Source organism: Hemiscyllium ocellatum, chromosome 1, assembly GCF_020745735.1.
Source record: "Hemiscyllium ocellatum isolate sHemOce1 chromosome 1, sHemOce1.pat.X.cur, whole genome shotgun sequence".
Classification (NCBI taxonomy): domain Eukaryota; kingdom Metazoa; phylum Chordata; class Chondrichthyes; order Orectolobiformes; family Hemiscylliidae; genus Hemiscyllium; species Hemiscyllium ocellatum.
Window position 1 is genome coordinate 151,590,862 of NC_083401.1, and position 26,246 is coordinate 151,617,107.

Sequence of the window (26,246 nt, forward strand, 5' to 3'; positions counted from 1 at the left end):
TGTCAGATGCGGTGGTAAAAATTGGTGCATCTCATTTCTTGACGTCAGGATCACGATTCAAGGTTTGACCTCAGATGGCATGAAAATTTGATACTGCCTCCCCTGTTGCTTGATTGGGACAAGTCGGGTCACACTGCTGGCTGCCTCAGTGCTTAGCTAATAGCACACAGTACAACTAGACTTCTGTTCCCAAAGGTGTCTGTCCTTCTTGAACAGAATCCTCTGAATTAGAGTCATCGAGATATACAGCATGGAATCAGACCTTTCAGTCCAACTTGTCCAGATATCCTAACCTAATCTAGCCCCATGTGACAGCAGTTGGCCCATATGCCCCTAAACCCTTCCTATTCATATACCCATCCAGATGCCTTTTAAATGCTGTAATTTTACCAGCCTTCACCACTTCCTCTGGCAGCTCATTCCATACATGCATTACCATCTGCATGAAAAGATTGCCCCTTAGGTCCCCTTTAAAGTTTAAGGTGAGAGGAGAAAAATTATGTCCTCTAATTTTGGACACTCTCATCCCAGGGAAAACACCTTATCTATTTACCATATTCATGCCCCCCATGATTTTATAAACCTCTACGAGGTCACTCCTCAACCTCTGACGCTCCAGGGAAAACAGCTCCAACCTATTCAGCCTCTCCCTGTAGCTCAAATCCTCCAACCCTGGCAACATCCTTGTGAATCTTTTCTGAACCCTTTCAAGTTTCACAACATCATTCTGGTAGGTGGGAGACCAGAATTGCACACAATATTCCAAAAAGTGACCAAACCAATGTTCTGTACAGCCGGAAATTACAAAAGACTTCTGCTGAATATTAATGTTACAACTGCAAAGGAGAACATTTCAACATCAGAACAGAGTGTGGAGCGCAGGGCCACATATAGGTTGATGTGGCAGATACAAGAGATGAACATGCACAGGTTCTGATCCAAGGGTTGTGCACCTGGGGTTTCAACAAGTCCTCAGGGATGACCCTCAAATACATTTAGAACAGGTGGTCACAGAGATTACTTCCCGGTGTCTGGGCTGGAGAATCTGGCAGAAGAGCCGCAAGTAGTAGAACAACTTCATGCAAGTAGTCAATGTCACTGAATTTGCCATCACATGATCTCTTCCCTTCCACTTGACCAGTTACTTTCAACACTAAACTCACATCACTCACCTGTCAGAGACAGTGGTACTCAGAATTCTCATCCAACATCAAGATACTCAAGCTCACCTCCCACACTAAAAAGACCTCACACTCAGCTCCCACTGCTCAGACACATTGCTAGCTTTCAGCAGTAACAAGCACATCAAACACAGTGCAACAGAGCCACCAACATTTTTCCTTCATTTTTGCAGAACAGATGGGCGCCCAATCAAAGAGAAAAAAGCAGAGCTGTCAAGAATACACGAGTTTCTCGAGTCCTCTGAAGAAGATAGTCTCCATGTAGCAAAACACAAGGGGGCTACAGCCATACCAGGGAAAAGATATGGATGACTCTGAACAGGACTTCAATGGGATGATATATAGGTAAGCAGCAATTTTCACACTCAGATGTTGGGTGAATTGATTGGTCTGCTAGAAAGCCTCCTGCAACTGTCAAGGAGCATGGAAAAGGCTGAGCCTAACTTGCTATAGTGGATCAAATCGAGCTTACCCTCCTCACATCCTCTGTTCCATCTCCTTGTCGTGCTGACCCTGAGAATTTGCTCCTGTGGCCCATACATGGATAGGTCACTGAAAGCCTCACCCTCCCACAAAGATACAGAAAACCCACTAACATTTCACAGAGTGCCACCCGACACCCTTTAAAGTGATGCTGGAGTTGGGCAGCTCATAGAGTCATAGAGATGTACAGCATGGAAACAGATCCTTCGGTCCAACCCATCCATGCCGACCAGATATCCTATCCCAATCTGGTCCCACCTGCCAGCACCCGGCCCATATCCCTCCAAACCCTTCCTATTCATATACCCATCCAAATGCCTCTTAAATGTTGCAATCGTACCAGCCTCCTCCACTTCCTCTGGTAGCTCATTCCATACACACACCACCCTATGCATGAAAAAGTTGCCCCGTAGGTCTCTTTTAGATCTTTCCCCTCTCACCCTAAAACCTATGCCCTCTAGTTCTGGACTCCCTGACCCCAGGGAAAAAGACTTTGCCTATTTATCCTATCCATACCCCTCAATTTTGTAAACCTCCATGAGGTCACCCCCCCCCCCCCCCCCCAGCCCGGCTTCTGACATTCCAGGGAAAACAGCCCCAGCCTGTTCAGCCTTTCTCCATTACTCAAATCCTCAACCCTGGCAACATCCTTTTAAAATTATTTAATGACAGACAAGCAAATTAATTACATGTGTCTGTATGGACTAAATGTGGAAGCTGATAGCCACATGTTGCTTTTGGGGGGATGAGTGACATGGAAATACAGGTAGTTCTCCTATAGCATGTGTTTAGTAAACGGAATTTGTCTGTAACGTCATTTGTGAATTAACTCCTGTTCCCTGTTACACGATTTCCATCCCTGGCACTAGATGTTGCTGTGTGTGTGGAGGACTGGACTCCATGTCAGCATCATGGATCCGTCAGCTCATGAGTTTTCTCATTAAGAGCTTTGTGAAGGGTATTGTGAAGTGTTTGTGTAGTGAACTTGGAAAAGCATTATGAAAATGTCTGTACAGACTGAGAACAAGAAGCTGGGAGCAATTTGTTAATTTAAAAACTCAGAGTTGAGATAAGGGTGAAATTTCACTGGAATTGACTAACAGTAAAAAGACAATGTTGAGAAGCAGTTTGAAACTTGGCTTTGTTCTTTCTACTAAGAGCTTTTTTCTCTCTTTTTGTTTAAAATACATGCTTAACTGTGAAAGAATATTTGCAAACTAATATGAATCCGTTTGTGACTAAGCATTGTGGTAAACCAACTGCAAAAAAAAACAATACAGGGGCTTGGACATGGTCAGTCAGCTGCTCAGGATGGTCAGAGTCAAGAAACTTGAGGGAGAGAAAGGTGGATGGCACACATACTTTTGGTGGGTGTGCGCGGATGTCCTGAGGGGGTGAATAGGCCATGAGGAGGAGATTCAGGGTTAGTCAGGGCCAGATGTTAGCAAGAATGACTGAGAGTGAGGAAGATGTTGCAGGAAATGGTGAGTACAGTAGCAGAGACAGGGTGAGTGTGAGGTATCAACGAAAAGATGGTGGTACTTCCATTAGCAGAGTGGAGAAGGTCATTGATCTTCTTCCTATATTCTGTGCATTCCTTCAGATGGCCTGGGAGAAAAGGACGTGCTGCCTCTGTCTCACCCCATCCCCATCAGGAGCATCTCCATGTCCCTGCCCACAAAGAGAGGCAAGAATTTTCCATTGTCTGCCATGTCCAAGGCTAATGTCAGGAACCATGCAGGCAGCTCCAGACTGACAGCTCTGTCCGGGTGCACAATACCTTTCCAAAGACGGTCAATTCTGGAATATCCAGAAGTGGACAGTTGTTTTGGAAATGACACATGGTATGACGGTGCTAGAGGGGCACCAAAGAGTGGGGTCGGTAATAAATCAGGTGGATTTTGTAAATAAGGTGATGTACATCCCCAAGCATCATAACGTGAAACCCTTCAAAAAGAAAAACTTGACAAAACAGCGAAAGACATTAAAATTTAACCCTTGATCTGTCAGTGCAGATTCCATTCTGGGATCTGACTTGCGCAGTGTTATCATTGGATGGGATCAGGAGCTTGGCTAGAATGTAATGCAGCCAGCAGGTATAGATGCCAATCGAGAGTAATCAGTTGAAAAATCTGATGAATTGCACCATACAGTACTATACGACAGGTCAAAATCTACTAAGAATGAGCTACCGTATGTGTTAGGCTAACTACAATTTTTGTTTTGATTTTTACTGGTACTGTCAGCGCCTCACCCTAACCCTGTTTTTCCCACATGCCCCATTATTTCTAATGCACAATTTTCTATAACACGGCGTTGCACGAGACTGCGACTACGATGTTATCGGAGAACTACCTGCAACACCAAGTCATAGGATTCTCGTGTACAAAAATGATCATGCATGAGTACCTTTCAAACATGCAGACCAATGGAAACACAACAAACATCAGTAGAAGGATATTAAAGCTTCCATCATACTACCTCAATACCTCATTTCTAAATTTCACTCTAGATGTCTTGATTCAGGTTGCTTACGGAAACTAAAGAATTATGCTCTCAAACTAGATTTTGTTGGATAAATGATGCGTCCCACTGTCAAATTATATAACAAATAGTGAGGTTATAAGCAAGTGTACCAACTGCTGCTTTCTAGTAGACCTCGATAATAAATGTTGACATATAGCTTAGGTGGTCTGCAGATGGTTAAAAGAACAAAGGGTATTTTCAAGGTGGTGTTTTGTAATGTGATTTTTTTCTAGGGAAAAGTAATTGAAATTGTCTATGGATGTAAGAGTTACACTGTAATGAATTTAATTAGGATTGGTCCATTCCCTGTGTAAATTTACTCTAACATGTACACAAATATCTGCACAAATGATACAGGGCACAAATTCTAGCTTTAGGGTAGTAGATTATTGATCTGAACCATAACGGTGTAACTGTAAATCAATTTTCACAACAGGCATTTTTCACTTGATGCTCTATATCAATTCTAGCAGCATCCAGTTTACACATTAATATCAAATGTATCTGCAACCTGTGGTAACAAAGACAAAATACTTGAGTGTTTCATTAAAATTCACCTTTTGTTTGTTTTTAAAACATATGCCATTTGTAGCTGCAACAACTTGTATTGAAGGAGCATTCAATGTATTAAAACATGCCAAGGCACTTCACTAAGTGTCACCATACATAATATTTACACTGAACCCTGGAAGGAGATATTAAGTCATATTATCAAAATAGGAGAAAGTGAGGGCGGCACGGTGGCACAGTGGTTAGCACTGCTGCTTCACAGCGCCAGAGACCCGGGTTCAATTTCCGACTCAGGCGACTGACTGTCTGGAGTTTGCACATTCTCCCCGTGTCTGCGTGGGTTTCCTCCGGGTACTCCGGTTTCCTCCCACAGTCCAAAGATGTGCAGGTCAGGTGAATTGGCCATGCTAAATTGCCCGTAGTGTTAAAGTAAGGGGTAAATGTATGGGTATGGGTGGGTTGCGCTTCAGCGGGTCGGTGTGGACTTGTTGGGTCGAAGGGCCTGTTTCCACACTAAGTAATCTAATCTAGGACTGCAGATGCTGGAGATCAGAGCTGAAAATGTGTTGCTGGAAAAGCGCAGCAGGTCAGGCCGCATCCAACGAGCAGGAGAATTCTCGTTTCAGGCATGAGCCTTTCCTCATGAGGAATGAATTCCTCATTCCTGAAGAAGGGCACATGTCCGAAGCGTCAATTCTCCTGCTCCTTGGATGCTGCCTGACCTGCTGCGCTTTTCCAGCAACACATTTTCAGATATTATCAAAATAGGTTTAAGTAAGAATTTGAAACAAAAGTAGTGTGTGTGTGAGAGAGAGAGAGAGACAAAGATTTGAGAGAGGTATTTCCAGAACTCAGGGCTTTAGCCACTGCAAGTAAAGTTACCAATGGTATCATGGTTGTGAGCAGAGAGATCAAAAGGAGAGATAAGGATAGAGAGGGATAAGATAATGGAGAGACATTCTCAATATAGAGGTAAGGACACATATTTTAAAATTGATTTGAAGATGCCTGTTTTGGACTGAGGTGTACAGAGTTAAAAATCACAATATCAGGTTATACTCCAACAGGTTTAATTGGAAGCACTAGCTTTCAGAAAGCTGCTCCTTCATCAGGTGGTTGGCTGATGGCCACCTGAAGGAGCAACGCTCCAAAAGCTAGTGCTTCCAATCAAACCTGTTGGACTACAACCTGGGGTTGTGTGATTTTTAATTTAATATTTTAAAATTGACATGTTGCTCAGCTAGGATCCAGAAAATTTGACCAAAGACAAATGAATGGGCATAAGAAAGGACTCCAAGCTAGACGGTCAGCATAAAGGAGAGCCTGGATCATAGTGGTGCATCAGTCATCTCAGGGTGGCATAGGTAACACGTTAAAGCGATCACAATGCACATTAACAATGGGCAGTCCAGAGGGAACAAGCAGGTAATGCACAAGTCGTGATTCCATCCCATTCACTAACCAGTTTTCCATTTTGGATACGAGGATTTTTTGTTTTTGACACATTCCCCTGCCCTAAATGCCATTATGGTGGTGCTAAGCTATCTTCTTGAACCACAACAATCTATGTATAGATACATGAAGAAAGCTATTAGGAAGGCAGTTCATGATTTTTACTGAGTGACACTGACGAAACAGTGATCTACTCCCAAGTCAGGATGGCTAGTGGCTTGGAGGTGAACTTGAAAGTGTTCCCAAGCATCTGTTGCCCTAGTCCTTCTGAATGGTTGTAGGGGTGAGTTTGCAAGGTGCTGTCTAAGGAGCCTTGGTGAATTTCTGCAGTGCTTAGTTTATTGTTACACATTCCAGCTACTGTACATGAGTAATAGAGAGGAGGGGTGACAAGTAGGCTACTTAGTTCTGGCTGGTTTTAAGCTTCTTGAATAGGAACTGCACCCATCACACCCCTAACTCGTGACTTGTAGATGAAAGGCATGCGTTGGGGTGTCAGGAGGTGCAGTTACTCTGCATCTGGGGCTTGCTCTTTTAGCAACAGCATTTATATGGCTTATTCCAGTTCAGGTTAATGGTAAACCCAGGCCCAGGATGTTGATAGCAGGGGATTCAGAAATAGTATTGCCAATGAATGTCAAAGGGTAAAGGTAAGATTCTCTTTTGAAGATGATCATTGCTTAGCATTTGTATGGTTTCACGTATCTTGTATTACTTAATGTAACTTGCTACTTGTCAACCCAAACCCAAATACAATATTGTCAAGGCCTCATTGCATTTGGACACAGACTGTTTCTGAGGAGTTACAGATGGTGCTGGACATTGTAAACTCATCAGCAAACATCCACTTCTGACCTTATATTGAGGGGAAGATCATTGATGGAATAGATCAAGATGGCTAGGTTTAGAACATTCCCCTGAGGAGCTCCTGTAGAGCGCTCCTGAAACAGAGATGATTGACTTACGACAACTACAACTGCCATCCTTTGTGTGAGGAGAACTCCTATTAATGGAGTGTTTTCCCTTTGATTCCCATTGCCTCCGGTTTTGCTCCTTTATGCCAAGGGAGCCTTGATGTCAAGGGAAGTCACTCTCCACTCTCCTGTGGAATTCAAATCTTTTGTCATGGTTGAATGAAGATCGTAAAGAGGTCAGAAGTCAACAGGCACTAGCAGAACCCAACCTGAGTGTCAGTGAGTAGGTTATTATTGAGCAAGTGCTGCTTGATTGCACTGTTAATGACCCCCTCCATCGTTTTACTGATGAACAAAGTGACAGACAATTCTATGGCATCTACATTCTTGACATGGTGAACATGGAAAAGATGCGGTCCTCCTGTGATCAATCTTGAACTAGGGGCAATGACTTGAAAGTAGGTGTCACCATTTTAGCACAAAAGGTGGAGATGTTTCTTTTCCATCAGAGGATTGTACAAAGTGGGAACTTTGCCTCAGAAGATTGTGGAGGTGAAGTCATTGGTAGATTGGATTCCCTTGCCTAATAAGAATCAGAGGTAGATGGAAATGCTGAATTTATAACACAAATAGATCAGCCATGATCTCACTGAATGGTACAGCAAGGTCGAGGTGCCAAATAGCCTACTTCTACTCCTACTCTGTACATTTCACTGCTCACAATACTATGAGCCGGTGAGTATAAAAATAGAAGATCGAAATAACGAATACATGATTGATAAAATGGTTCAGGAGACAAGATTTTAGATTTTGAGGACACTGGGTCTGTTGCTGGAGCAGGTGGAACATGTACACCAAGGATGGCATTACAAGGACTAATGTTCACACAGTAAGGCTTGTTACTGCTCATGAGGGCAACAGGAATGCAAGAGGGAACGCAGATTGAATAAAACAGAAAGATGCTCGTAAGTACTACAACATTAAAACGAATGTGAAAAGCAGCAGGAAAAAATTCTCAGGACCAACAAAGCTCAAGTTGTGGAATTGTGTTACAAAGGCAGAATTAAGAACTTGCAGCATTCAAAAGAATAATGGATTTGTGGTACCAGTGGAAGTAAAGGGATATGATTTAATTGCCAATACAGATATATGGTTTTAGAGTGAACAAGACTGGTGAGTTAGGACCTTCAATCAGAAGAATGGGTTGTGGAATTGGTTTTTCTTTTAAATTTGATTTATTGTCATGTGTACCTGGTTATAAAATACACCAAAAGGTGTTATACAATTTCGTGACTCTCTGGTACTAGCCTAAAACACAGAAAATTAAACCAAAACAGAGAATATAAAGGCAGAAAAAAGAAGAAATAAAGTAAGTGTCCAACTGTGCAATTCTCCTTGTTAAGTGCCCTGTCATTGGCCAGTGGCCTGATGGCTAGGCATAAGTCCTCATTGCTGCGTCAATGCCACTGGAATGAAAGTTGCCACTCTTCAGCGCCATCTCTCCTCCACCAATGCTCTCACCACTTTGATTCCTTGGTGGACCTCGCTAATACAGATGCCAATGATGCTGCCAAGTACTGTGCCAGTCCAAACTCAACTCTACTGCTACCGCAAGGCTGCTTTGAGCCTACCTCATCAACGCAGCCACTGCTGATCTCGTACTGAGCCCAAACTCACCTTTACTGTAACCTCCACGGACTGGCTGGAAGTGGATGCTGCTGGGAACCTAAACCCAACTCCACAGCAGCAGCCACGATTGGGCGCTAGGACTTCTGATGATGCAGAAGCTGCCAGGCATCCCAGCTCACCTCCGATGCTGCTATGAGTTCATGCTATTGGGCCCACTTGAGTGAGTAGGTTCTATACAGGAGCAGCAGGAGAGTCAATCTTTCAGGTCGGGACCTTTCATCAGCAGTCCTGATAAAAGGTCCCGACCAGAATCGTTAACTCTCCTGCTCCTCTGATGCTGCCTGACCTGCTGCGCTTTTTCCATCTCCACACTTTACCAACTCCGACTTGATTCCTGATGAAAGGCTCCGGCCCAAAACGTCGAATTTCCTGTTCCTTGGATGCTGCCTGACCTGCTGTGCTTTAACCAGCAACACATTTTCAGCTCTGATCTCCAGCATCTGCAGACCTCACTTTTTACTCAACTCCAACTTTACAACACATGCAGTCCTCACTAAGAGGTGCAGCAAATTGTTAGGCCGAAGGGAACCAAAGAGGGAATTCCAAAAGAATAAAAAAGAAAGATACTGTTTTTTGCGCATCTAAGAGAAGCAACAAACACTGGTAACCTTTAAGCCCTTCTGCCACACAGTAATACTGGTGCACAATCCTTTATCCGAAATGCTCAGGACCAGCTGGATTTTAGAATTTGGAATTTTTCGAATTTTAGAATAAGTAACAGTTTGATGGTGAAATTGTTTTTAAAAATCTTACCAGAGGAACATGCTCACTAAATAAAACAGGCCTTGAGACAGAACTGAGGCCTGCCAGTGCTGGTCTAAGCCTCCACACACTGCATCGGAGTGACACACATTGTGTGGATGTTGACTTGGGTCAACTGTTTGCACTGAAAATGTGTTGCTGGAAAAGCCCAGCAGGTCAGGCAGCATCCAAGGAGCAGGAGAATCGACGTTTCGGGCATAAGCCCTTCTTACGTCGATTCTCCTGCTCCTTTGATGCTGCCTGACCTGCTGTGCTTTTCCAGCAACACATTTTCAGCTCTGATCTCCAGCATCTTTAGACCTCACTTTCTCCTCAACTGTTTGCACGTCAAGCAACATTGTTAATGAGAAAAAAACTTCACAAAAAAAAAACCTTCGGACTTTGGAGCTTTTTGGATTTCGGAATTTTGGATAAAGGATTGTCTACCTGTAATAACGTAGGTCATTGCATTAGTCAGGAAGTTAGAAGTGTGAGTAGCAAAGGGAATGCATTAATCATGGGTGACATCAATTGCATATAGACTAGGTACAACTGATCACCACCAATGCTATGGAGGAAAAGATCCTGGAATATATTTGAGTTAATCTTTTGCTACCAAACTGTTGAGGAACCAACCATTACACAGGCTATTTTAGATTTAGCATTATACAATGGGAAAGGGCTAATTGATAATCTTGCTGAAAAAGAATTTTCAGTTAATAGTGACGAGAGTATGATAGAATTTTCCTCATGTCTGAAAACAGTGTCGTTCAATCTGAAATTGGGTCTCAAATCTAAACAAGGGCAATAATGAAGTTATGAAAAGGAAACTGGCTTTTGTGGACTAGAAGAACACATTGAAAGATTTGACAGTGGACAGGTAATGGATAGTAAAGAATAAAGCTTTAATAAATGAATAAATAAATAAACAAAAGAATGGATTATGAATGCTTCTGTTGGTAGGTAGTAAGGAACAGATTAGCAAATACAGATATTACAGACAGAAACAGAAGAATTCATAATGAAAAATACAAAAATGGCAGAGAAGCTAAATAAGTAACTTGCTTCCATCTTTACAAAGGAAAAGATCCAGGTTTCCCTGTAATAATAAAAGGTCAAAGGGTGTGGTTAGTGCATGGAACGGAATAAATTAGTATCCAAAAAGTAATATTGGATAAATTAATGGGACTGAAAATGATAAATCCCTGATACTCAACAACCTTCATGGCATGGGTTTATAGAGATGGCTACAGGGGTACTAGATGCATCAATGATCATTTCTGGAAATTCTATTAATTCTGCAACAATGCCTGCATGTTGAAAGGTTGCAAGTGTAAACATACACTTTACGAAATGAGCAAGAGAGAAAACAAGGAATTACGGACCTGTAGGTCTGAAGTCAGTAGTATGGAAAAAGCAGACATGTAAAATAAAAGATGGGAGTACTGTACTAGGTATTTAGAAATTAGTTGTCTGATTAGACAGAGTGAACATCGATTTATAAAGAGAAATTATGTTTGACAAAGAGTTGATAGTGGGGAACTAGAAGATGTGGTGTACTTAGGCTTGTTTGAAACACAGAGGTTAGTAAACAAAATTTAAATCATATGAGACTGTGGCTAATATACTAAGTTGAATTGAGGAAAGATCAACAGGCAGAAAGTAGGGATAAATGCATCAGAGTGGCAGGCTATGACCACTGGAGGTTCAGCAAAGACTCAGCTGTTCACAATCTATATAGAGAAAGTAAGGATTGCAGATGCTGGAGATCAGGGTCAAAAAGTGTAGCACTGGAAAAATACAGCCCATCAAGCAGCATCCAATAAGGAAAAGAGTCGACTTTCAGAATAAGCTCTTGATCAGAAACGATGAAGAGCTTAAGTTCAAAACGTTGACTCTCCTCCTCGAATGCTGCCTAACTGGCTGTGCTTTTTCAGTGCCACACTTTTTGACACTGTTCACAATCTGTGTCAATGATTGTGTAAAATTTGGTGGGGATACGAATTGTTAAAAGGATGCAAAGACACTGCAAAGGGGTTTAAACAGATTGAGTGATTGGGCAAGAGCATGACACATAGGATATCATATAGTCAAGTGTGAGGTTATCCACTTTGTTAAGAAGAATAAGTGCAAAGTATTTCTTATTGTCAAGAAATTGGAAAGTGTTTATTTCCAGAGGGACTAAAGTCTTCTCGTTCCGAAGGCATTTGGAAGCTAGCATGGAGATGCAGTGAGTAATTCAGAAGGCAATGGTATGTTAGCCTTGATTACAAGGACGTTTCAGTATAAAAGTAAAGAAGGCTTGCTTCAACTCTATGGAACATTGGAGAGCCTGCACTTGGAGTATTGTAGGCAGTTCTGATCCCCTTGGCAAACAAATAATATACATGCTACAGAGGGAGGAGAATGGAGGTAGACCCAACTGATTCTTCGGATGGTCAGACTGTCCTATGCGGAATGATTATGGAGTCTAGGCCTGTATTCTCTGAGGTTTACAAGAATGAGAGACAACTACAAAATTATTTAAGGAGTAGACAAGTTAGACACAAAGTACATGTGCCATGGATGTGTGGTCTAGAAAAAGGGGACATAAACTAAGAATGAAAGATAAGCCACTGAAGGCTGAGATGAGGAGCACTTCTTCACAGAGAGGGTGGTGAATCTTCAAAATTCTCTATCTGAGAGGGTGAGGAAGTTCTGTCATTTCACAAGTTCAAGGGACACACTGATAGATTCCTAGATATTATTGGCATCAAGCAACCTGGGGAGAGCGAAGGAATAATGCAGAGGTATTGGATCAGCCATAATCTAGTATGGTGTAGCAAAATAGAGCAGCTAAATGGGCTACTCCTGCTCTTATGTTCTAATGTCTTGGTAAGAAAAAGAACTAGAATATTAGAAGACCTTAAGTTCAAGGAAGGTAGAACACCGATGGCCAGCCAGTGGTTAGCACTGCTGCCTCACAGCGCCAGGGACCTGGGTTCAATTCCCGCCTCAGGCGACTGACTGTGTGGAGTTTGCACGTTCTCCCCATGTCTGCGTGAGTTTCCTCCGGGTGCTCCGGTTTCCTCCCACAGTCACAAAGATGTGCGGGTCAGGGAATTGGCCATGCTAAATTGCCCGTAGTGTTAGGTAAGGGGTATATGTAGGGGTATGGGTGGGTTGCGCTTCGGCGGGTCGGTGTGGACTTGTTGGGCCGAAGGGCCTGTTTCCACACTGCAAGTAATCTAATCTAATTAGAGTAGTTGAGGGTATTGTAAAAGTATGAATGAGTGTTTTACGAACATATGAGCTGAGGCAAGGGCATGGTAGAGGTCTAAATAACAATACAGATGCATGATTAAAAACTCATTTCAGTAATGACGTAAAGGCAGTGTGAACAGTGTGCTTGGAAACTGGCCTTTTGAGTATTGAAGTCAGTGGCTAGGCAACTGAAATTGTGGCAGGGAATAAAATCAATGTCTTTGATCAAAATTTTTGTTCATCCAGACAATATGGTGAACAAGAAGTTTGAAATTTAAAAGACCCTTGAATTGGTTGATTAGTGATAATGCATAAAAGTGTGTTATCACATAGCATATGAAAACGAACATTTTGTTTCCAGATATCATCACGGGGCAGCCCAGGAATGAGAATTAAAAGGGGGTCAAAGATAGAGACCAGAGATAAAATGCCAAGAGTAGTATGAGAAGTTGCTGGAAGTGATATTCTGGTTCTTGAAGAATAGTTAAGAAATGCATCTAGAAGAATATAGTTTCATCCACCTGAAGGAAAAAATAGATTGTAGAGATCTTGAGTGGAAGTTATCATCAATTATGCAAAAAAAAAATGCTTCAGGAAAATGAGAAAGGATAAATTTGAAGTTTGCATTTGCCATAATCACAATGGATATCATCCATGATTTCATTAAGAGTTGTTTTGTTACTGTGACAGGATGACACAGGGATTGAGACATATGTCCTGGTGAAAATGCGTTTAAGGATTTGGAAAGCAATGGAGGTTGGGGATCAGACCACAGTTTACAAAAGGTAAAGAAGTCAAAAGATCCTCTGAGCCACCTCATCTCACCGAAGAGTTTTAATGATGCAGATTTACAGGAGATGGAACAGTTATAATTATCAACTAAAACTGGAGATATGAATGGAGGTTGGGTGGTCAGCTGTTTAGTTGAAAAGCATTTTGAGGGAGATTATGGAGAGTCTCATGGACAAGGCGAACTCACCACACACATGGACAGACAATAAAGTAAACTGAAAAAGGTCCACATTCAGTGCTAAAGCAGGAACAACCTTAGATTAAGATTGACTGAAAGAGAGGCAGCTGATTGGATGGTCTCCTGGTGGCAATTAAGTCTCTGATTATTTTGCATTTCTTTTCAGAAGGGCATGTGGAAAAGTCAGGGAGAAGAGTTTAAGACAACAGGTTACAAACAAGAGGAGGTAGCCAGTGGATATCTTTGCATACCAAAAATTTGATCCTACAGCACCTCATGTCATCCAGCCAGTTCTGACAGCTGGCTGATTTAATTGTCTTTTGTGGCCATTCAGGTCTGCAATTGTGGATTAAGTGGAGTTTAGAATGATGACCATAAAGGGAAGTGGCCAGTTGAGATTCAGTAAAGATCACCCTGGCTCCACATCACTGTAGGTAAGTCAGTGGATAAGCACTTCAGTAACTGTAACAATATTGTGTTAACAGGAAGGCCAAAAGCAGACGGTTGAGATTCTAAAAGAACAGTTATAATTTAGATATAAACCATGCTTGCATATTTCAGTCACTGACTATTTTTCTTCTATTACCAACCTATTGTTTTCAAAAGAATATTGAAAAGTTGCATGTCTTTTCAAAGACTGAAAACTTAAAATTGATATCTGACATTAATTATGATCTTGAAGAGAATTTGCAATATGGTACCTGGATCCGAATGTCTGTCAGTGTTCCAGCTCCTGAAATAATCATCCTGGAAAACAAAACAAGTAGTTAGAAATATAATTAATCTGTATGTGAAATCATAATTTTTGAATATTGTGAATCAAGTTACAAATGCACAACTGAAAGATAAATACAAACCTCAACCTCCTGTGAGGGCAAGCATTAGAAATAAAAAGAATAAACATGTTACATAACAAATTAGAAACAATTTTGTCAAAAATATAAAAGGAACCTTCAAATTACATCTAAAATGCAGAATTAAAATGACATTCCACATATTTTATCAACATCAAATGCTGAATTATTCAACTGTTCAAGCAGTATCTATGGAGATAGAAAACATAGTTAATCATTTCAAGTTGATGAAATTTTAAACCTATGAAGGTCATCATCTGAAAAGTTAACTTTGTTTATCACTTCACAGTTGTGGACATTTCCAAATATATCCAATGTTTTTGATTCTTACTTCAAATTATAAATACCTGTAAAACTTAGCTTTTGTATTGAAATATGTTTGTTTCCAATTTAAATTTGAAATGCTTTTGATGCTAAGTATAAACATTTTAATATTCTAAGTTGTGCAACTGGAAGACAAATGAAAAGGTTAGAGAGGTTTATTCTCCAACTCCATAGCCAATCTCTACTGAAATATTCTCGCATATCACAATAGGGAAATGCTTCCATATTTTTCCTGGTATGTGGACCTTGGATTTTTTTTTTCTCTTTTCTGAAGTCACAACCATCATGTATAAAATCACATGTAGAATAATATCTGACAAAGTTTAACTTATAAACCTGTATTTTTATATAGTATTTCTTTGCCCTGCTGTGTGTCAAGCATTCCCAAGACTAGGTGTAAATATCATTACATCCGTTTTGGTTACAGGAGGAGTTAATGTTTATAATCTTCCAAAATTTGACAGAAAAGTTCTAGACAATTGGAAAATTCTGTCAAAAAAAACGACAATGAAGAAAATTACAGGAGAGTTAGTCTATTGTTTTGGAAGATACTGGAATCATTATTACAGGACTGAATATATGTGCACCAGAATTAGCTGTGCCCTTAGCCAAGCTGTTTCAAGAATAGAAACACAAGTGTCTACTCGGGGAAATGTGGAACATTGCCTACACCCTTTCCACAAAAGGCAGGATAAATTCAACCTAACCTATTATCACCCAGTGTGGTCTCCCTCATCAGTAAAGTGATGGAAGGAGTCACCAATAGTGCTATCAAACAGCACTTACTCAGAAATAATCTGCTCATTGATGCCCAGTTTGAGTTCTAACTGGACCACTCACCTCCTAATCTCATTACAAACTTAGTTCAACGTAGACAAGTGAGCTGAATACCAGACTTGCGGTGGGAGTGACTGCCCTTGACATCAAGGCAGGATTTATCAGAGTATAGCATCAAGGGTCCTTAGCAAAACTGGGTCAATGGCAATCAAGGAGGGTTGGGGCTTTGGGAGGGGAGTGGTGAGAGAACCAGCTGTTCCCCACTGGAGTCATTCCTTGCTTCAAAAGAGGTGTATATGGATTTCGGGAGGACAGTCATTTCAGCTCCAGAAGATCTTTGTCAGAGTTCCTCAGGGTGGTGTCCTAGGCCCAAAACACTTCAGCTGCTTCATCAATGGTCTTTCTTCCATCATAAAGGTCAGAAGTAGGGATGCTGACTAAGATTGCACAATGTTCAGCACCATTCACAACTCCTCAGGTAGTGAAGCAACTCCTATCTGAATGAAGCACACCTGGGCAATATCCAGACTTGATCTGAAAAGTGACATGACAGGCCCTCTTGGGGTGCAGCAGTAGTGTCCCTACCCTGTACTTGAACACTTAAGTTCAAGTCCCACCAGAGGTGTACAATAAAATCTCTGAACAGGAGTTGATTAGAAAAATACGTTAAATTTTTAAAAAGTGGCAAGTAACATTGGCGTTACACAAATGACAAGCAATGGCCATCTCCAACAAGATAGAATCTAGCATCATCCATTTCTGCCACCTCCAAACAGACCCCACCACTAACGATATATTTCCCTCCCCACCCCTATCAACTTTCCGGAAAGACCACTCCCTCCGCGACTCCCTTGTCAGATCCACAACCACCAACAACCCAACCTCCACTCCTGGCACCTTCCCCTGCAACCGCAAGAAATGCAATACGTGCGCCCACATCTCCCCCTCACTTCCCTCCAAGGCACTAAGGGATCCTTCCATATCCGTTAGAAATTCAGCTGCACCTCCACACACATCATTTACTGCATCCGCTGCAGCCGATGTGGCCTCCTATACATTGGGGAGACAGACCGCCTACCTGTGGAACGTTTCAGAGGACACTTCTGGGACACCCACACCAACGAACCCAACCATCCCGTGGCTGAACACTTTAACTCCCCCTCCCACTCCGCCAATGACATGCAGGTCCTTGGCCTCCTCCATCGTCAGACCATAGCAACATGACACCTGGAGGAAGAGCGCCTCATCTGCCGCCTAGGAACCCTCCAACCACAAGGGATGAATGCAGATTTCTCCAGCTTTCTCATTTCCCCTCCCCCGACCTTTTCTCAGTCCCAAATCTCAGACTCAGCACCGCCTTCTTGACCTGCAATCTTCTTCCCGACCTCTTCGCCCCCACCCCCTCTCCGGCCTATCACCCTCACCTTAACCTCCTTCCACCTATCGCATTCCCAATGCCCCTCCCCCAAGTCCCTCCTCCATACCTTTTATCTTAGCCTGCTTGGTACACCCTCCTCATTCCTGAAGAAGGGCTTATGCCCGAAACGTCGATTCTCCTGTTTCTTTGATGCTGCCTGACCTGCTGTGCTTTTCCAGCAACACATTTTTAAGCACCATTAAACATTTTCCTATTTTGTAAAACCATCCATTTTTCTTATAGCTCGAAGTGAAACTTGGTCTCGAACTTGGGAAATTCTTAGCTTTAGAACTTCAAAGTGAACCACCAGATGTACTACTATAACTCCTGAAATATAACCCAAAGCCTTAGCAGATGGGTGACTTTGCATTTTCTCTTGAATTGAGTCTCAGGGATCTATACTAAGTTTCAAAGAGAATGGAAGTTTACAATAAACTCAAAAGAACTCCTCAGTTATTTTATGTCTCATTTTCCACTTTTATGATTTACTTTTCAGCATTTCTGAGAATCAATGTCAATGACCCTCGATTTGACTACTAACGCTGCCAAATGCAAAGGTGGGGATGGGGCAGAGGCTTGCCTTGGTGCCCTGGCAGAGTGGGAAAGTTAAACAATAACACACAAAATAACCCTCACCTCTCCATCCATGCAAACTCAAGCCTCCAACCAGCCCTCATAAACCCTCATACACTTCAACTTATTTCAATTTATGCTCATTTCCTATTGCCCTTCACAGCCACTATGTTCTCCACCCACGGTCCTATGAACACCCTGCTAATCTATGCCATAAACAAATCCATGAACTCTACTCACCCTTTGCCACTTTACTTGTGCCAACTCACCATGTTACACAATGCCTTATCAGGACAAATTTAATTTGAGTGCTCAATCCCTTATAGAAAAGCATTGAAACTCATGGTCCCACTTCAAAGATTCCATAGCCCCTGAGTAGGTAATCAGTCTGTGAAATTACAGATGCCTACTCAGATAATGGGAAGTTTGCAAACTCTGTCATGCAGCACTAATCAAATGCTTCTCAGAGAAATATGTAGAGAGTAAAAGAATAATGTTTCAATAAAATCATCCAGGTAAGTGTTTCAAATACTTAAAGGACGGAACTTTTAAATGCCTTGACAGGTTTTTAGTAGCTCTGAGAACTTCCTCTTATACTTCTCACTGACAGTTCCTTTGGATCATTCAAATGAGTTTATTTGCGATTTATGCCTTATTTTAACAATTCCAAATTGCACCTTACTTCTCCTGACAGTATCCCTGTGACCATATCTAAAATAGGACCCTACCTCTCCAGAAGAGTACACGATCCCTTCAAAAGGGTCCTACAAAGTTTAGGCCTACTCTTACCTGGTCGAATGTACATGATGTGTTTCACACACAGAGGTCATCTCAATCAGACAGGAAGTATCTGCTGATTTTTGCAGGCAGCTGCTTCTGCAAATCACTCATGCACAAAGTATCATCCGTTCCATTCTTACCCCGACAAAATGGTAGGGACCATATTCAGGGGCAGGATTCCTCCACCATTTTCACAACAGAAATTCGTGCCACAGACATCTAAAATAAAACTATACTTTCAGGAAAGACTTTACTCATATCATTGCATAAACATTTTTTTGGAAAGGGAAAACACAAAGATGCAATATGCTCTGATACTTTGCCAAGTGTTACCTTTCCCCCCCCTCATCCTCCATTTTCTTCCCCATGACACCTCAAAGACATTTACTACCTGATAAATGCATTTCCAAGTATACTGATCACTGAATTTGGAATGCCCTTTAAAACTGTTCTTTTAGTATCCCATAATTAGTATCACCTATGTAGCATGGGGACCTCATTTAACTAGTCTTGTATAAAAGTAAACAAAATATTTATCAGATGCCACACTATCCTATTAGGAATATGATGTTTTCAAAAATAAGATTTGTCTCAGAAGGACTAAAAACCAACCTTCACAATGGAGGTGAGCAGGGAGTCAACGGTGATGAATAGCTACTCATGGTCATTGAATCTTTTGACCCATCAACTGATTAACACAATGTAAGCAATTGGCCCCTAGAAGTATCAGCAAGTACACAGAGGCAGATAGCAGTCCTCATCTCTTAGATACTGGTCATCGTCAGGAAACTGCCTTCTCCAGATGGTAGATAGAATGGAGGGGGGAGGATAAAAACCTAGTGAACAGTTCCCAAACATTGGCGAAAGCACAGAATACAGATCAACACATTCACAGCAACAGCCCGTTTGTCCTTTATTAGTGAGCCGTCACGAAATGTTAAGTTGTTTACTTTTTGCCAAATTAACTAATGTATCATATACAAGCTGCTGCTTGATAACCAACTCAAACTGACTAAACCATTTTGTACAAATGGTCAACTATCTATATTAGATACAGGCTGAAAATGTGTTGCTAGAAAAGCGCAGCAGGTCAGGCAGCATCGACGTTTCGGACATGAGCCCTTCTTCGTATTAGATAATTGATCACTAATTCCAAAATCAACATGCAGTATTAATCTTCTTTACATAAGGATGAATGTAAAAAAAATGATCTAGTTTTGATCAAAACCAGGAATTGGGGGATTGGAAAAGTTTGTATCGATTCAAGTTTATATGAACACGACCCAACTTCAATGAATTATACAAGACACTGTGGTCGATAGACCAGCTGGATGTGAACTGAAAATATGTTGCTGGAAAAGCGCAGATCAGGCAGCATCAAAGATAATCAATAAGGTTAGATATAAAACATATTTCGAATTTAAGTATTTCAGACATTTTGTGAAATACAAATACCGCATCATGTTTTGCTCATCATTAAATGACATGCTGTGTAGAAAACTTTCAAACCATTATGATGTGTTTCAATCATAATGCATTACAAGAGTTTGGTTACAAGCTTAAACTGCTTATTCAGTATAGTACCCATTAATAAAAAGGTTTTTTAAAAGATTTGCAAATACCACCTTTCATGATCACAGTGTCCCAAATTATTTTACAGAAGTGAAGTATGTTTGATGCGTAGTCAATGTTGCAATGCAGGAAATATCAATGTTTACAAATAGTAATGTCAATAAAGCATTAATAACTCATTAGTGATCTTTATGATGAAATTACTTCAAGCTAATAGACAAATTCACTCTCTTTCTCTAAATCTTTGAAAACTATTGTATTCCTACAATATGAACTTTGCAAAACAATACATTCAAATGACTACGGTCCTGAAGATTGGTCACAAATACAGAATTTTGTAAGTAACTCAAGTTTTTTGTACAGCTATAAAACACAAGTACTGTACACTCCAGAGCTGGATGTGAAACGTTTCATTTGTCATATTGCTTAAGTGGCAATTTAGTTTGTTATAAACTGTGAATGATCATTCTTAAAACAAGTTAAAAATCAACCAAACTGTTTCACAAAATCATAGGTACATTCTTTTTGGATAATATTTTGATGATTAGTTATTACATTTGACATAAATGCAGTTTAACTTTACAAGTGAGAAATAATCTTTTCATAATTAATTTTAATACACTAATGGCCATTTAGATGATTATACTGTCTCCAATAGTTAAATGATGAGTTTTGTTGTAAAGTACACCGCAATGTCTATGATAATTGATATGAATTGCAGAATGTAAATTAAGTACAACAGAATCAAAGTACCATTTGTCCAGAAAGTCAGAATGCCTTAAGAGATGATTTATTGTATTATATTAATGCATTAAAGCTGGAAAATACATTATGAGCGATGGGCAGATGCCTTCCTTTGTGAGGGAAGAAATTGGACGCAAGGTGATTGTGTCCATTGCCTGTCATTTCAAATAATGAAATGCCAGCAACTGTAACTGCAGAAATGAAAAAGAAAACTATTTTAATAAAAATACGAGAGTAAAGCAAAAGATTTAAAACATTAATGGATCTAACAAATAAGATTAAGGACTGTGTGGATAGTCTAAAATACCAAGGTTCCCCCAATTTAGATTTAATTGATTTGCATTAGAAAGCTAAATTTGCTATTTCTATATGGATAAAATGACTGCCCCTTTCCATTATTTCTTGAGAAAACAAGAGATGCATTTGAAGCATTTCACTGGAGCAGAGGTTTTGCTAAGGTTATAGAGCCTGGGTTACTGTGACAAATCCTAACCAGTGGCTTGCTAGTCTCTCATATTTGTAATCTATCTGGAGGAACATGGAACAGAACTGAACAATCAATTAACAACTTGTTAATAAACAGAACAAATCAACAGAAAAGAAAAGGCATGGGACGATGACCCAAAATTAAGCTCTTGGATATTTCAAACAATCATATAGTCTTTCCAGAATTTCTGTGGATCAAATAACACTTAGGAAGGAGGCTGCTCGCTGCACTGCTAGATACAAACCAGCTGAAGACATGTCACTTTTGTAGAACTAATGTAGAAAAGTAAAATGAAAGATATATCCCTAAGCAACAAATACATTGGGTACTTTACAAAAACAAAACTCTTAGGTTGATGTGCGTGTGGAAATTCTTGAGGAACAGATTTGAGAAAGTGTCCTTATATGAATTAAATGTTGTAAATGAAGAAATACAATTACTTTTCTAAACTGAAGAACTTTTCATGGGATTGTTTGTATTTACTGGAGATTATACTGGACTGCATTACCAAAGCACTATGAGTGTGATTTTAATTTAAAACAATCCTTAATTCATAGCCTAATTATCATGTTTACCTTATGTAATCCAGATACAAATGTGAAAAAGAGGTGTAATATACTATAATAGCATAGTATGTCATGAATCAAACCTTGCAGGCTGATCATCATTTAAAATTAATGGTCATGCCAAAATAGTGTGTTTTTCCTTTTATACATAGGTCCAAAATATTTTCTAAACGCAAAATTATATTACAGAACAGCCAGGCAGTAAAGAGGAAAAACTATTCTATTGATTTTGTATAAAATATGCAGTTTAAAGGAAATATAATTTAAGTTACAATAAATGAACTGATACAGAAACAGGAACGTGATAATTGCAGATCTGTACCAGAAAGCATTGCAACTGCAATTTCTGCATTTCATCACTATACTACCTTTGAAGGACTACTATATTGGTTTAATAAATAATTTTACCTGAGCTTTGCTGTTGTGTGAACTGTGAAATTGGATGCATGCTGTAATCATAGGGATATACAGCATGGAAACAGACCCTTCCGTAAAACCCCATGCCAACCAGATATCCCAACCCAATCTAGTCCCACCTGCCAGCACTCAGTCCATATCCCTCCAAACCCTTCCTATTCATTTACCCATCCAAATGCCTCTTAAATGTTGCAATTGTACCAGCCTCCACCACTTCCTCTGCCATTTCATTCCATACACGTACCACCCTCTGCGTGAAAAAGTGGCCCCGGAGGTCTCTTTCATATCTTTCCCCTCTCACCCTAAACCTATGTCCTCTAGTTCTGGACTCCCCAACCCCCGGGAAAAGACTTTGTCTATTTATCCTATCCATGCCTCTCATAATTTTTTAAACCTCTATAAGGTCACCCCTCAGCCTCCGACGCTCCAGGGAAAACAGCCCCAGCCTGTTCAGCCTTTCCCTATAGCTCAAATCCTCCAACCCTGGCAACATCCTTGTAAGTCTTTTCTGAACCCTTTCAAGTTTCACAACATCTTTCTGCTAGGAAGGAGACCAGAATTGCACACAATATTCCAACAGTGGCCTAACCCAATGTCCTGTACAGCCGCAACATGACCTCCCAACTCCTGTACTCAATACTCCGACCAATAAAGGAAAGCATTCCAAATACGTTTTTCACTACCCTATCTACCTGCGACTCCACTTTCAAGGAACTATGAAACTGCATTTCAAGGTCTCTTTGTTCAGCAACGCTCCCTAGGACCTTACCATTAAGTGTATTAGTCCTGCTCTGATTTGCTTTCCCAAAATACAACACTTGCATTTATCTAAATTAAACTCCATCTGCCACTCCTCAGCCCATTGGCCCATCTGATCAAGATCCCGTTGTAATCTGAGGTAACCTTCTTTGTTGTCCACTAAACCTCCAATTTTGGTGTCATCTGCAAACTTACTAACTATACCTCCTATGTTCACATCCAAATCATTTATATTATAGAGAAGAAAGTGCTGGATGTCTTGAAATGCACAAAAGGTGGATAGATCCCAAGAATCTGATTCGATATACCCTAGAACTCTGTGGGAAGCTAGGGAAGTGATTGCTGGGCCCCTTGCTGAGATAGTTGTATCATCGATAGTCACAGGTGAGGTGCCAGAAGACTGGAGGTTGGTTAACGTGGTACCACTATTTAAGAAAGGTAATAAGGATAAGCCAGGGAACTATAAACCAGTGAGCTTGACATTGGTTATGGGCAAGTTGTTGGAGGGAATCCTGAGGGACAGGATTTACACGTATTTGGAAAGGCAAGGACTGATTAGGGATAGTCATCATGACTTTGTGCGTGGGAAATCATATCTCACTAACTTGATTGTTACTTTTTCAAAAAACCTCAGTGGATTGATGAGGACAGTGCGGTGAACGTGGTCAATATGGACGTCAGTAAGGCATTAGACAAGGTTCCCCTTGTTGGATTCTCAAAAAGTCAATGTTTTCCAACTAACTCATAGGTAAATCACATGACAACAGCCATGGGACAGCAAAGCACCTGTCCTCCATTCTCTCTGACTTGTAGCAAATTTCTCTGTATTGTTTACCTGTGAATGTACAATGGATTTATTGAGAAAACATAAGCAACGAGTGAGTGAAGGATTACTGGATTTTGACTGATTGACTCATTTTATCAGCTAATTAACCTGGTTTAGGGATCAATCTTCTTATTTAAAATAAGTCTAGCGCCTATATCACATATAAAATCTTGACAGAAGGTACCATCGAAGTATCCTTGGAGCCAGAAGGCCCAAGTACAAGTCCCACCTGCTCCACAGGTGTGTCACAACACGTCTGAACACAGGTATGTCAGTTGGCATAGCAGTTAAACAAATTGAATAAAATACCTAAAAGTCCTGATGATGGAATCCAGACGTGAAATACTAACACTTGCTACTCACTCCACAGGTGTTTTCACACATGTTGAATATTTCCAGCATTTTCTGTTTTTATACCATATTATAGCACCAGTAACCAGATTCTTTAAAAAAAAATGAGTAGCTGCTTATTGTTAGAGAAGTTAACATCATGGTAAGAGACCTTTTAAGCACATTTTTTCAGTGGCTGTTTACAGGAAGAATTCACGGTTCATTTCATCACTACGTCTTCTCCATAGTCCTGATTTTGTTTTTAAGTGGTGAATATTTACTGGCTGCCAAAGGAACTTACAGCAGAGGTACAGATCATATGGAAAGCCAACTTGTACAACTGCATTTCTCCAAACAATACGCATTTCATAAAAAAATGCATATATAATTTGTTATAAATTACTTGTTACTCAATAGACATAGTATGTGTAATAATTAAACAGAAAGAACATACGTGCATTCATTAACAGACCAGTTAACTTTTCCACTTCGGTCAGTTTATCCAATGCATGTGCACAAAGTCCTCAATTTTTGCAGGTCTCCTAATAGCGCATGTGTGTGTTGTATTTGATCAAACTCCAGTATCTGCTCATTCCTAGGGTGGTTTTCTTTCTCTAGTAGTGTTGTTCCCATGTTAAGTGCTGTTGCTGTGGTAACCGGTGTCACTGATCAATTTCTCTTAGCAGAAAAAAAAGACCGAGGACTGATCATCACCCTGCCCTCTATACCAGTGGCAAAATCACTTCTTCCCGACCTGTTGGCTGCAGTGAAGGCACATATCCTCCAATTGTTTGCACGTCTGCAGTCAGAGTGACATTATCTGGTTGCTCATGTTCACAATGTATGGTGGAGGTAAAAGATGGTTGATACATTTTCCAATTATTACACGGAATGAATTTTATCAAGAGCAGTGAACATTTTGCTTCTGACTGCTCTCAAATGGTCTATTCTAAAAATGCCTCAGCAGTTTGTTTCAAAATGGAATTTGGCTGTCATTTTGATTGATCTTGATTTTGGCACTCATTCCTGTTCTTACTTCAGTATTCTTCTCACCATTCAACAGTAACTTGGGTGTAGCATGACAATAGTTTTTGAATTAGACTACTTTCCATATCTTCAGTAGGAGTGCTTCTTCACTCGAGGATTGCCTTGTACAAGTCTGTGCTGGATTTTCTCGGTTTTTTTCCACTAATCTCTTTGGTGATTTTTCCATTGCCAACTCAGCCTTTCCATTTGACTGAGAATATTGTGGAGGTGATATTTGGGTGTTGAATTTTCCAATCCTTTACTAAGCAGCTGAATGTTTAAGTCATGAATTGTGGGCCATTGTCAATCAACAGTATCTGGAATAACAAATGGCCCAAGAGTGTTTTCAAGAATTTTACAATTTCATTGGTAGATCTTGAGGTCGGCTGATCTGTTTCTCAGTAAATCAGAATAGTTATCGGAGGTGAAAAGATGATCAGTTCCGGAGGGTATGAAAAGGTCTACTCCAAACTTCGTCCTTGGTCTGTGTGGGATGCCATCATGGCTTGTGTGGCTTGATATTTGTAACACTGCAGTGGTTGATGTACTTCCAAATTTCATTGTTCAAGTTTGGGCATGAGAACATTTATCTCACCTTTCAAAAAAAACCACTCAATTTCTTGATGGTTTCCATAGTTAGAATTGAACATCACTTTTCTTATCTTCTTGGGCAATCACTTTTGTACACTCTGTATACTCAAACAATAAACATGTTGCTGATACTTTCAGGACAGACTGTCAGAGTCAATAAAGTGTGGTGCTGGAAAAAGTACCGCAAGTCAGGCAACATCTGACGAGCAGGAGAGTCGACAGCACAGGCAAGACCCTTTGTCAGGATTGATGAAGAGTCCTGCCCAAAACGTTGACTCTCCTGCTCATCAGATGCTGCCTGACTTGCGGTACTTTTTCCAATGCCACACTTTATCAACTCAGACTCTCCAGTATCTGCAGTCCTCACTATCTCCAGCACTTAAAGAATTCCATCTTGTGTAACTATACTGAATTGAGCAAGCTGCTGTCCTTCTGTTTCAACATGTCTGCAAGAATGATGAACTCCAGACAATGTTAAGTTGTTGCATTTTTTT

General features: G+C 40.5%; 1 protein-coding gene across 2 annotated transcripts in view; it reads right to left on the minus strand.

Annotated features, from left to right (window-relative positions):
* LOC132820599 (testican-3-like) overlaps positions 1 to 26,246 on the minus strand; it is a 525,001-nt gene that overhangs the window by 339,056 nt on the left and 159,699 nt on the right. For both annotated transcript variants that reach the window (XM_060832813.1, XM_060832807.1), the window contains exon 3: positions 14,411 to 14,456. In XM_060832813.1, coding sequence (XP_060688796.1) covers positions 14,411 to 14,456 — 46 coding nt within the window. The remainder of the gene's footprint in view (positions 1 to 14,410; positions 14,457 to 26,246) is intronic.